This window comes from Pongo pygmaeus, chromosome 15 (genome assembly GCF_028885625.2).
Source record: "Pongo pygmaeus isolate AG05252 chromosome 15, NHGRI_mPonPyg2-v2.0_pri, whole genome shotgun sequence".
Lineage (NCBI taxonomy): Eukaryota > Metazoa > Chordata > Mammalia > Primates > Hominidae > Pongo > Pongo pygmaeus.
In genome coordinates, this window is record NC_072388.2 from 62522857 (window position 1) to 62536509 (window position 13653).

Here is a 13653-nt window from a genome sequence, read left to right on the forward strand (position 1 = left end):
TACCTCTTCCCTTTCTTAAAAAACCTTATCAAACAACAAAAACCCTCTTCAGAAAATCTAATGCAGCTATCAAGTAAAATGTCAAAAACTGATCCTTATTGATGTCCAGATTAAACATTTTACTGGCCGGCTGGGATTACAGGCATGAACCACCACACTTGGCCACATGTTAGGTTTTAAATCTAGAATAAACATTCCTTGTTAATGAGAATAAAATTGTTTACCAATAAAAAATCTTTGTCATATAAAATTGTGTGATCATATCTTTCTCCACTCTCACTGCTTGAGTAGCCTTTAAAAATTTTTGTGATTATATATTTTAAAAAACCACTTTAGTATTTACTTATCTTTATTGAATGCTCTGTTAAAATTTGCCTTTAAGGGAATGAATGACAGGGAGGGTGAGGGAAAATTTGCTTTTAAATTCTATTCATTTCACTGAATTTTTATGTTGTCCTTGAAATATATATTTAATAAACACTACTTGTAAAGAAAGCTACAAAATAAAATAAAAATAATTGTGTCAATCTTGAAGTGGCATTGTTTTATATTAGGTCATATAATTAGTTTCTGGCAGACCTGGTTTTTGCAGTTCACACATCAAGGCATTTTAAAATTACAAAATAAAATGTCCATATGTTTTATTCTGCTTGAAAAAGTACCTGTTCCTAGTTTTATGATTAATCCTTGACATTCATGGAAAAGCAGTAAACTACCTACAATACTATTAGTCACATTTTAGCATGTGCATTTTTGTGCATAACCTTTTTAAAAGAAATATTATGAAACTTTTTACTAAAAGTACAAAATTAGAAATAATCATAAATGGAACCAAAGTCAGTCTGTACCTCAAAGAATTTCTTCAATGTCTTCTATTGCCAAAACAGCACTTTGATTTTGGACAAAACGCTTCAGAGGAAATATGTGCTAGAATGAAAATCCAAGACATATTTTTAAAATCTCTACCAGATAAAACAGAAACAATTGCCCGGAAGGCAAACAAAACAAAGCAAAACCTTCTTCAATCTCCAATTTGGCTTTTATTTTAAAATACATTTAGCACAAAACTGTCATAGGACAGAAAATAATAAAACACAAAGAAATGGAACATTTTCAAATACCTTTTAAGCTAGACATAAAAATCAACAGGATAGCATAGGCCCAAATTATGGGAAACGGTCCCTAAAATTCAATTCATTAAACATACATTTTGAAAGTAAAGCTCTTATCACATTTTCCAACATACCAATATTTTCCTACATGCCTTGGTTTCCTTTTAACTAATAAGTAAAGGGTAAATTTAGTTGCTTTACTTAAAATTACCAGCTTCAGTTTTGGTAAAAACTACCATGCCCCTAAATTCTCAATCAGAATTATAAAAATATGAGCTCAAATAGTTATGGTGCCCAAAATAGAAACATCTGAAGTGATAGTTCTGGATAATCATATAGATATTGCACTAAAATCAGTAATTTCATACCTGGTATTTGTTTATATGGAAAGTTAATCCTCTTCTTTATGAAAAACTTTCTACAAATACACTTAATGTAAGTACAACCACACTTCAAAATATAAAGGCAGACAGAAAAAAGAATAGTTTAATACTATACGCAAATTTTCCACTGTGAAAATAATAGAAAGTTGAAAAAATAATAGGATCTAAAATACTGATACTAATTTTAGGTTTTATAATTTACCTTAAATAGCCAATAAATGGGTATTAAAAGTTAATGGTGCTAAATCCAATTCTTTCCAAATTATTTAGAAAAATGCTTTGTTTACATATGAAGTATGTGCATTGTCCCATCTATAAATTTCAACTACATTTCCATTCACTGGAAATACCTACCTGCAGTATAAACAATCAAGACAATGTACAAAAAATATATCCTGTTCCTATAACTTACAATGCACAGAAAAATATCTACAAAAAGGGAAGTATTTATCCATTTAGCTTTCTAATAAATTGGTGAGAAAGTTTAGCCCATTCCACATTTCTTTCTAAATAAAGGCTAAAGAGTTAAGGGCAATTTACTTTTATGCCTGTCACCCTGACATACATTTTTAAAAATATTTGCTTGATTATATGTAACTTAAGATAAAGTTAATGTCTTATTTTTATATCACAGTATACATAGCATTTCTTAATTTAACAACGGAAAGGCACAATTAGCAAGCAACAAAATTCAGTACCTGAATTATTAAACTGACGTCCAGAATAGTTGCAAATAAAGTACATTCAAAACAGTATACAGAACTTAAAAAAAAATCCAAAAACTAATTTTTCTAAAAATTTGGTCCATTAAAAATGCCTCCCATGTTCAACATCATGGATAACATGAAAGGTAATGGCAGTGTAAAAACAGGCAGTAAATCAATGTATAGTAGCATATGCATTCTGGTCTAGTAATTACGCAATCCAATTAGGAAATGGCTCCCATAGTAAATAAATGTTAAATATATCTGTTAATAACAACATACCTGTATTTAGTTCAAATACACAGGCACAACTGTTTGCATATTATTATTGATTTTATAATACACTCCCATAGTTTAAAAAAACACTTAGGTATATTATTTTATATATAATATATATCAGATATATAATTGCATATTATGTACCTTATATATATTACATATAAGTTGAATCCATAATACAAAACTCTCCAAACATTACATGAACATTCTAAATGGATACTTATCATTTTCTCAGTAATGAAATAGCTCAGCTCCCCTAAAACAGTATCTGGATGTGCAATGATAAAATGCACTGACTCTTATGAATTTACTTAAATAATTATTTAAGTTAAATTCCTGCAAAAGCCTAATTCTGACCTGGCTTTACTTGGAATATATTTTTCGGTATCAGTAACTGATACCCTCCTTTCTTATCATAAACAATATTTCTCCATCAAGAGATACCAATAAAGAAAAATATGTAAGGAACAAAAAATGTGATGGAGAAACCAACCATTCCATAGGTAATATACCGATAAGGAAGTTCAACTTCCATGTGCTGTCTTGCTTTTCGAATATCATCACACGGTATACTGAAGATTTTGCAGGCTAAAGGAATGGTGATCTTTTTCATTACATCTCTGACTATTAGTACAAATACCATCCCTATGAAGATCCGCAATACGGCTTTTCCAAACAGAGTCATAGTAATGGGGAGCCCAGCTAAAGGTAATGTATCTAGAGAAGGATCTAATACTAGACCCATGTTATAAGTAACATGAGATCCACATGCAATTCCAGCACCACTTCCTAGTATCTCAGCTGTGTCTCCTCGGGATGTGCTCCAGGTGTCAAGAGTGAAAGAAAAGATCCCCAAAGCTAAATGAAGCCCGATGATGATGAATGGAGCATATTTGTGAGTTTGGTTGAAGTTGTCAATCAGGTCCACAAATGGATAGAAGACAGCTAAGATTAAAATGGTATATAGGAATCCAGCAATAATATCCTAGGAAAAGATAAAAGTATCGTTGTTTAGTATAATACTGAATATTTTTGGCATTTAAAAAATAATTTATATTTGACATTTCAAACGTTGAATATATATAAATTTTTTAAAGTTGTCAAATTCTCAAAGTAAACTTTATTAACTGACCATATAAGAGGCACTAAAAACTGTATTAATAATAAAAGGATTTATATTTTCATAATTCTACCCTTTTATAAATTAACTACATAAATAATATCCACAAATTTATATTCAAATTCTGAACAACTATGCTAAAATTGTATAGTTTTGAATAATAAGTACACTTATTATTCAAAGAAACGGTTTTCATTTTCATATGTTTATGTATGTAATTATCTCCATGACCACACAGGATATACACCCTAGGTAATTTTCTTTTCTCATTCATTCATTCATTGAACAAATATTTATGAGTACCAACCCCTATTTTAGGGGTTGAGGATACATTGCTTTAAAAAATGACAAGAATGTGGCTGGGCAAGGTAGCTCATGCCTGTAATCCCATCCCTTTGGGAGGCTGAGGTGGGTGGTTCACTTGAGGCCACGAGTTCAAGACCACCAGCCTGGGTAACATAGTGAATCCCTGTCTCTACTAAAAATGCAAAAATTAGCCAGGTATGGTGGCTCCAGCCTGTGGTCCCAGCTACTTGGGGATGGAGGCATGAGAATCGCCAGGAAGTAGAGGTTGCAGTGAGCCAAGATCATGCCATTGCACTCCAGCCTGAATAACAGAGCAAGACTGTTGATAACCACATAAGAAAGCAGATAAATATTACAATTTCAGATTGTTATGAATCTTATGAAGAAACTAAAACAGGACAACAGAATAGTATGATGAAGGACACGATTAGAGTACTGATTGATTAAGGAAGCCTGTCTGAGGGTGGTGACACTTGAGCACAGATCTGATTCTAAACGGAGCCTGTATTTAGAGGCAGAGGAAATGTGTACCAGGTAGAGGGAATATCAAGTGCAAAGGCTTTTGTAGGCTAAGTAAGAGAGTAGATTTTATTTCAAAAGTGATAGGAGCTGGGTGCACTGGCTCATGCCTATAATCCCAACACTTTGTCAAAACTGCTTGAGCCCAGGAGTTGGAGACCAGGCTGGGCAACATAGTGAGACTTTGTCTCTTAAGAATAAAAAGTGAGGCCGGGTGCAGTGGCTCACACCTGTAATCCCAGCACTTTCGGAGTACGAGGCGGGTGGATCACCTGAGGTCAAGAGTTCAAGACCAGCCTGGCCAACATGGTGAAACCCCGTCTCTACTAGAAATACAAAAGAAAATTAGCTGTGTGTGGTGGCACACACCAATAATCCCAACTACTCGGGAGGCTGAGACAGGAGAATCGCTTGAACCCGGGAGGCAGAGGTTGTGGTGAGTCGAGATCGCACCATTGCACTGCAGCCTGGGCAACCAGAGTGAAACTCCAACTCAAAAATAAATAAATAAATAAATAAACACATACATACAAAAATTAGTCGGGTGTGGTGGCACGTGTTTGTAATCCCAGCTACTCGGGAGGCTGAGGCAGGAGAATTGCCTGAACCTGGGAGGCTGAGGTTGCAGTGAGCCGAGATGGCGCCATTGCACTCCAGCCTGGGTGACAGAGCGAGACTTCATCTCAAAACAACAACAACAAAATTTTTAAAAAAGAATTGACAACTGTAACTTGATGATGGATTGAATGTGAGAAAGAGCAAGAAGAAAGAGAGGAATCAAAGATGGTTCCTAGTTTTAGGTAGGAGCAATTGTGTAGACTTGATAGAAGATGGTTTACTTGAGGAAACAAAGCTATTAAATAACTTTTTGAATCATTCCTGACAACATACAAAAATGTTCCATATTTCTACCTGATAACAAAACAAATCCCTAGGATCTACTACTACTGAAAAACTTATCAATGTTTATATTCACTGTCTCCACTTCCTCACCTCCGATTTTTCTCTAAATTCACCACTACACTGAAACCACTTTTTTCACGGATACTAGTGGTCTTCAAAAACAATCGTCATTTCTTTCTTTTTTTTTTTTTGAGATGGAGTCTCGCTCTGTCACCCAGGCTGGAGTGCAGCGGCGCGATCTCAGCTCACTGCAAGCTCCGCCTCCCGGGTTCACGCCATTCTCCTGCCTCAGCCTCCCGAGCAGCTGGGACTACAGGCGCCCGCCACCATGACCGACTAATTTTTTGTATTTTTAGTAGAGACGGGGTTTCACCGTGTTAGCCAGGATGGTCTCTATCTCCTGAACTCATGATCCACCCGCTTCAGTCTCCCAAAGTGCTGGGATTACAGGCGTGAGCCACCGTGCCTGGCCAGGTCATTTCTTAACAATATTCAATACAGTTAAGCAACAGACTAGTTGCTTGATGTTTTTGTCTTAACATTTTTTATTACATAGGATTTGATACATAACAAAACACATGTAGAGTGTATATGAAACTATAAAATTCATATCTATGAAATCACTTCCCAACAAAAGAACGATAATATTACAAGAATTGTCAAATCTACTGTTGTGCTGTTTCTCAACCTATCACTCTGCATTCCTCCCTAGAGGCAATTTGCAAGCATGAATTTTGGCTTCATAAATACCTGGGATTTTTTGTTTGTTTGTTTTGTTTTGTTTGTAGATACCAGGTTTCACCAGGTTGCCCAGACTGGTCTTGAACTCCTGGGCTCAAGTGATCCACCTACCTTGGCCTCCCAAAGAGCTAGGATTACAGGTATGAGCTACTGGGCCTGGCCATAAATACCTATTTTTTCAAATCGTTTTACCACATATCTTCAAGCAAAATATTACCTAGTTTGGCCCAGGTGCAGTGGCTCATGCCTGTATTCCCAGCACTTTGGGAGGCCAAGGTGGGAGGATCATCTGAGGTCAGGAGTTCAAGACCAGCCTGGCCAACATGGTGAAACCCCATCTCTATTAAAAATATAAAATTAGCCGGGTGTGGTGGCATATGCCTGTAATCCCAGCTGCTCTGGAAGCTGAGGCAGGAGAATCGCTTAGAACCCCGAAGGTGGAGGTTGCAGTGAGCTGAAATTACGCCACTGCACTCTAGCCTGGGTGACAGAGCAAGACTCTGTCTCAAAAAAAAAAAAAAAAAAAAATTATCTAGTTTTGCTTCTTTCTGAGCTTTGCTAAAATGTTACAGCAGTCTCTTTTGAACTGCTTTTTACACTTAACATTGAGATTCATTCATTATATTATATGTAGTTATCGGTCATTCACTTTCACAATCATGTAATATTTTGCTGCATCATTATACAATTTATCAGTTTTCCCACTTATGGTCATTTAAGTTGTTTTTGGGTTTTGGATTAGTTAACTGATTACGGTTGAACTTCAATGCTTCTCTGTTTTTTTGTTTTGTTTTGTTTTTTGAGACAGGGTCTGTCGCCCAGGCTGGACTTTGGTGGCACAATCTCAGCTCACTGCAACCTCTACCTCAAGTTGTCCTCCCCACTTCAGCCTCCTGAGTAACTGGGACTACAAGCGTGCATCACCATGCCCAGCTAGGCTAATTTTTGTATTTTTTGTAGACAAGGTTTTGTCATGTTGCCAAGGCTGGTTTCCAACTTCTGAGCTCAAGCAATCCACGTGCCTCAGCCTCACACAGTGTTGGGATTACAGGTGTGAGCCACTGTGCCCAGTTGGGCTATTTCTTTTCTATGCAATAAAAATTGTGTCATGAATGACAGGGTCCGCAGTTGCAGTGCTTGAAGCCATTGTTCTAAAAGAGATATAACTCCAAATCAGAACACTTTGGAATATAAGAATAGCTGGAGAAGAAGATACTGATAATTATGAAAGAGAATACAGTTGAACATTCAACTATAAAATGGTGGGGAAATAGACTATGTTTTGTTCAACCTCAAATATTTTTTGGATGGATGAATGAATAAATAAACAAATCCTTCACATGAATTTGTTTTGTCTAGCAGAATCTACCAAATTACTTGTAAATGAATATCTTTCCTCTCTTTAAATGATGTACTACATGATAGATATAAGAAAATATTTTATTTATTTATTTATATGAGACTGAGCCTCACTCTGTTCCCCTGGCTGGAGTGCAGTGGCACCATCTAAGCTCACTGCAATCTCTACCTCCTGGCTTCAAGCAATTCTCCTGTCTCTGCCTCCCAAATAGCTGGGGTTACAGGTGTGCGCCACCAACTACACTCAGCTAATTTTTGTATTTTTAGTAGAGACAGGGTTTCACCATGTTGGGCAGGCTGGTCTCGAACTCCTGACCTCAGGTAATCTGTCCACCTTGGCCTCCCAAAGTGCTGGGGTTACAGGTGTGAGCCACCATGCCCAGCCATGAAAAACATTTTAAAAATTTTATTTAGATATAAAACATATTTTGGCTGATAGCCTCCTATTCTACAATAGTAAGTAAAGTTGCTTAAAATTATAATTGTATTCTCTTTATTTAAATAAGTGATTCCTTTTTTAACAGGTCAAGGAAAGATATTACACAATCAATTAACAAAATGTTTACGCTTGATCTTAGACAAAAGGCTGAGAGGTGATCAATTAACAAAATGTTTAAGAAAGTATTGACTAAAGCAATAATATCATGTGTGCATTCCAACTCTCAGAAGGACATATAAAGCATTTCATAACTGAGTTTTGTCTATCATTAAGTTTCATTTAATGCCAGATCCCAAAATGAATTTATAGACTATTTCTTCTTGTGTTAGAATTATCCTTCCTACCTATATTTCAGGCAAACTATTATATATTCTTTGAGATTCTCCTCAGGCATCTACCTCCTCCATAAACTTTCTTCTCCTACCCTGTAATAAGAAATTTTCTCTTCTTTGATTCCACTGCATCCTCCACATGCCTGCTATGACTGTTTTCCATTCTTTGCTTGTCTGTTTCTCCAGGAAACCAAAAGTTCATAACCCTTGCTGTAGATTAAAATCAAGTGGAGAACTTGATAAAAATACTGATGCCTGGGACAATATTCAGAGATTATGACTGAACTGAAGTGGGGGTAGGGCATCAGTATTTTTAAAAAATCTCCACAGTGATTCTAATGTACACCCCTGGTTGAAAACAATTGCACTACACTGTTTTATTACATACTGCATATTTAGACTGTGACTACTCAAAGGCAAAGACTTTATTTATACATATATTTTCAGTGCATGAAAAATAATTGTTTGGTTAGTTAAATTAAGACAGTTAAGGTAATTCTTTAAAAATAAAAATAAAAAACAAAAAGAGAAAGAAAAAAGAAAAGAAGAAAGGAAGAAAGAAAAAGACAGTTAAGGTATTCTTTAGACTCATCACATTGACTACATAACCCTGCCTGACAAGAGCTCTATAAGAGAAGCAGAGGATATATCATTTATTGAACCAGGCCTAAGACATTTTTGGAGAATAATAACTTTCTGTACTAAAAACACTGCTTCAATACTTTACAATTATTGTCACATTTAACCATAACAACCAACATGAAACAGCTTGCCTTGAAGAGTCCCATTTTGCTCTTGTCCCCAGGACAGGTATTAAAAGCACCTTTTTCCCTTTCAAAAGTGTGCAAATTTGATGGAAATTTATGGTTACCTTAATCAACAAGTTTTTAACGAAAACTGGAGTAAGGTCACACAGCTGCTTATTTAACCTCTTACATTGAAGGTACTTGACACAGTTGTTACAAAAAGAAGTGAAGAGAAACTAAAAGAGAAGAGAAACTAAAGTGAAGAGAAACTAAATGTTCAACTTCTTTTTTTTTTGAGACAGGTCTTGCTGTGTCATTCAGCCTGTAGTGTAGTGGCGTGGTCATAGCTCACTGCAGCCTCAACCCCCTGGGCTCAATTGATCCTCCCACCTCAGCTTCCCAAGTAGCTGGGACTACAGGCGCAAGCCACCAGGCCTGGCTAATATTTTGTATTTTTTTGTAGAGACAGGCTTTCCCCATGTTGCCCAGGCTGGTCTTGAACACCTGGGCTGAAGTGATCCACTCACCTCAGCTTCCCAAAGTGTTGGAATTATAGGCATTACCCACCACACACAGCCTCAACATTTTTTTTTTTTTTTGAACAGGATGTCTTCCGAGAAAACTCACTGATACATACTAAAAATTACCAAAGAATTCTGATCAACTGGATTTTATTTCAGTTACTCAAAGATTCCACAAGTGACTCAAACTCTGACCATGCATTTGGATAAGGAGATCTCAAATGATGTGACTGTTAAACCTCTATTCTTCATATTTCTTTTTTTGAGAGAGGATCTCACTTTATGGCCATGGCCTAGGCTGGAGGGGAGATCATGGCTCACCACAGCCTCGACTTCCTGGGCTCAAGCAATCCTCCCACCTCCCAAGTAGCTGGGACCACAGGCGCACACCACCACACCTGGCTAACTTTTTGTATTTATTTATTTTTTTTATAAAGACGGGGTTTTGCCATGTTGCCCAGGCTGATCCAGATATCCTGGGCTCAAGTGATCCACCCGCCTCGGCCTCCCAAAGCGTTGGGATTACAGGCGTGAGCCACTGCACCTGGCCAATTCTTCATATTTCAGAGCACAAATTGCCAAAACAATTTCACCTTATGAGGTTATATTCCCTTTGTTTGCTATCTTACCCTTACTTCCCTACCTTATAATTAAAGGCACAAGTCTTGGTAAATACCCATAGGATTTTGGCCACAAAAATAAAAGCTGCTGTTGCTTTATTTTTTATTTTAAATTTCATGAGTGATTTAGAATTTCATGTTATATGCTAAAGTGAAAATATTCTAAACTTTGCACTTTTCACATAGAATTTATATCAAGTCAGATGTTTCAGACAAATGACAACTGATAAGTTATTTACATAAAGCCATACATATTTACTCTAAGGTTAAGTGAAAGGAAGGGTTAACAGCTCTGAAGTTAGCTTTTTATTAATTATTTTTATTTTTATTTTTAGATAGGATCTTGCTCTGTTGCCCAGGCTGGAGTACAGTGGCAAAATCACAGCTTATTGCAGCCTCCATCTTCCTGGCTCAAGCAACCCTCCCACCTTGACCTCGTGAGTAGCTGGGACTACAGTACAACCACCATGACCAACTTATTTTTTAATTTTTTATAGAGACGAAGTCTCCCTACATTGCCCAGGTTGGTCTTGAACTCCTCCCGCCTTGGCATTGCAAATTGTTGGGATTATAGGCGTGGGCTGCTGTGCCCAGCCAGGTATTTTTTTAAAATTATGTAATTTTTCATAATAGATATAAGCATATGTTCAATCCTGTAAAATGTTTCTTTTATAGTACCTTAAAAAATGAAAAAACTGGCCAGGCACAGTGGCTCATGCCTGTAATCCCAGCACATTGAGAGGTCAGGGCAAGTGAATCGCTTGAGATCAGGAATTCGAAAGCAGCCTGGGCAACATGGCCAAACCCTGTCTCTTCCAAAAAGAAAAAATACAAAAATCAGCAGGGCATGGTGGTCCCAGCTACTTGGGAGGCTGAGGTGGGAGGATCGCTTGAGCCCAGGAGGCAAAGGTTGCAGTGAGCAGAGATTACGCCACTGCACTCCAGACTGGGTAACAGAAGAAGACCCTGTCTCAGAAAAAAAAGAAAAAATTCATTAAATATCTTTAAATTGTTATGTTTGATCTCTTTAACATTAAGAATTCTTTAAAATAATAACTTCTCATGTATCAATTGACATAAAAAATCCAATATTTGTTGTCCTCTACTTTTTGTGTATAGCTCCACAAGTATTAAACTTAAGATTGTTCCACACCTTGTCTGACCAGGGAAAAAAAAAAAACTTAGATTGCTACAAAACTAGACAAATCTGCTTCCTTTTCTGAGTTTTAAATTGTTTATATTTCCCTAGATAGGGTAAGATAGGGTATATTGAACTTCTATCCAATAGAATCAGAAAAAGAAACATTCAAATTTACGACATAACCATGTTGGCTATCATTTTGATATCAATATAATGGATAACATTAAAATGTATAACTAAGTGGTTTTAAGTGTTAGAGCACAAAGTATGCAATAAAGAACAATTAATGTTAAAGGTAACAAAGAGCTCAAAGTAGCAAATTTTCTAAAAGGAAATTTAGCAAATAATTTTAGCTATTTATTATTATAAATAACTCTTATACCCCCAAAAGTTGTTAATTACACATCTAAATGGAATACTCCAGGTTATCATCAATTTATGATAGATGATATTAAATACCATACATTTAATGAAGATTTATTATGTATTAAATTTGAAATTTTTTTTCATTTATAGTGATGAAACCTAGAGAGGCTAGTGATTTGCTGAGACTGAAATTCAGGTCTCCTATCTCATAATGGCTTTTTTGTTTTTATTTTAACTATAATATATTTCAGGTGTCCTGGTTCCAGTTTAAATATGACAATGATGACAACAGAGTTTCTGACAACAAAATGTATTGTTATAACGCACTGTTTTTGATTATAAAAGCTATGATTAGGGATGACTTTTGAAGTATCTATCTTCTTTCATTAAAATACACATTTAATACATGCTCACTACAGAAAAAGTAAAAATTATAGACAAAAAATAACAAGTAGTTTTTACCTAACAATAATCATTGTTAAAACTCTTAGTGTTAGGCTGGACATAGTGGCTCACATCTGTAATCCCAGCACCTTGAGAGGTTGAGGTGGAAAGATCACTTGAACCAGGAGTTTGGTACCAGCCTGGGCAGCATAGCTAGACTCTATCTCTACAAAAAATGTAAAAATTAGCTGGGCATGGTGGTGCATGTTTGTAGTCCTAGACACCTGGGAGGGTAAGGTGGGAGGATCGCTTGAGCCCAGGCGTTTGAAATTGCAGTGAGCTATGTTTGCACCATCACACTCCAGCCTGGGTGACAGAGCAAGACCTTGTCTCTAAAAAAGCAAACAAACAAAAAAGAACAGATATTGTCCATCCTGGATATTTGACTAACCCAACTAAACATTTCATTTTTTAAAAAGAACAGTATCAGCCAGGCATGGTGGCTCACACCTGTAATCCCAGCACTTTGGGAGGCCAAGGCGGGTGGATCACTTGAGGTCAGGAGTTCGAGACCAGCCTGGCCAACATGGTGAAACCCTGTTTCTACTAAAAATACAAAAATTATCAGGGCATGGTGGCATGCACCTGTAATCTCAGCTACCTGGAAGACTCCCTTGAACCCGGGAGGCGGAAGTTGCAGTGAGCTGAGATCACGCCTCTGCACTTCAGCCTGGGTGACAGAGCAAGACTCCATCTCAAAAACAAACAAACAAACAAAACCAGTTATCTTTGAGATTATATATTCAATGTAATCACATAGATTCTTTTTCTTCCTTGTATGATAATAATGAGTCAAGGGATATTATCTAATATCTTTTTTTCCAAGAAATACCAGGAATTCACTTTTTATCACTAAAGATGCATAACCATTTGGTAGTTTTTTTAGAAGCAGTGATGCTAACTTTTAGGGGTGGAACAGAATAACTCTAAAAACACACAGAAGATAGAAAACATTTTCTTGAAACAAGTATTTGATTTTGCATAAAAATATACTTAATCTGATTACAAAATTAGGAGAGATTAGTCAGAAAGAATTGTATGTAAATTCACAATTCATATTAAATACAAATAATTATAAAAAGTCAAACACAAATAATTTGTTTATTAAAATAGTGTTTAGGGCTGGGCGCAGTGGCTCACATCTGTAATCCCAGCACTTTGGGAGGCCAAGGCAGGTGGATTACCTGAGGTCAGGAGTCTGAGACCAGCCTGGCCAACATGGTGAAACCCTGTCTCTACTAAAAATACAAAAATTAGCCGGGTGTGGTGGTACATGCCTGTAATCCCAGCTACTTAGGAGGTTGAGGCACAAGAATCGCTTGAACCTGGGAGGCAGAAGCTGCAGTGAGCCGAGATTGCGCCACTGCCCTCCAGCCTGGACAACAGAGCAAGACTCTGTCTCAAAAAGAAAAAAAAGTGTTTGGTAGGGACTCTAAAAGGAGAGAAGGGAGAGGGAGGGGGAGGAAAGGGCTGAAAAACTTCCTATTGGGTACTACATTCACCATCTGGGTAACAGGATCAATAGACGCCCAAATCTTGGCATCATACAATATACCTTTGCAAACAAATCTGCTTATGTACTCCTTGAATCTAAAATTACAATTTAAAAAAACCTAGA

At 36.6% G+C, this 13653-nt stretch overlaps 1 protein-coding gene across 1 annotated transcript in view; it reads right to left on the reverse strand.

Annotated features, from left to right (window-relative positions):
- Positions 1-1017: 1017 nt before the first annotated feature.
- The window catches only part of SGPP1 (sphingosine-1-phosphate phosphatase 1), a 44389-nt gene continuing 31753 nt past the window's right edge, over positions 1018-13653 (reverse strand). The window contains exon 3 of the mRNA XM_054449815.2: positions 1018-3463. Coding sequence (XP_054305790.1) covers positions 2912-3463 — 552 coding nt within the window. The 3' untranslated portion in view covers positions 1018-2911. The remainder of the gene's footprint in view (positions 3464-13653) is intronic.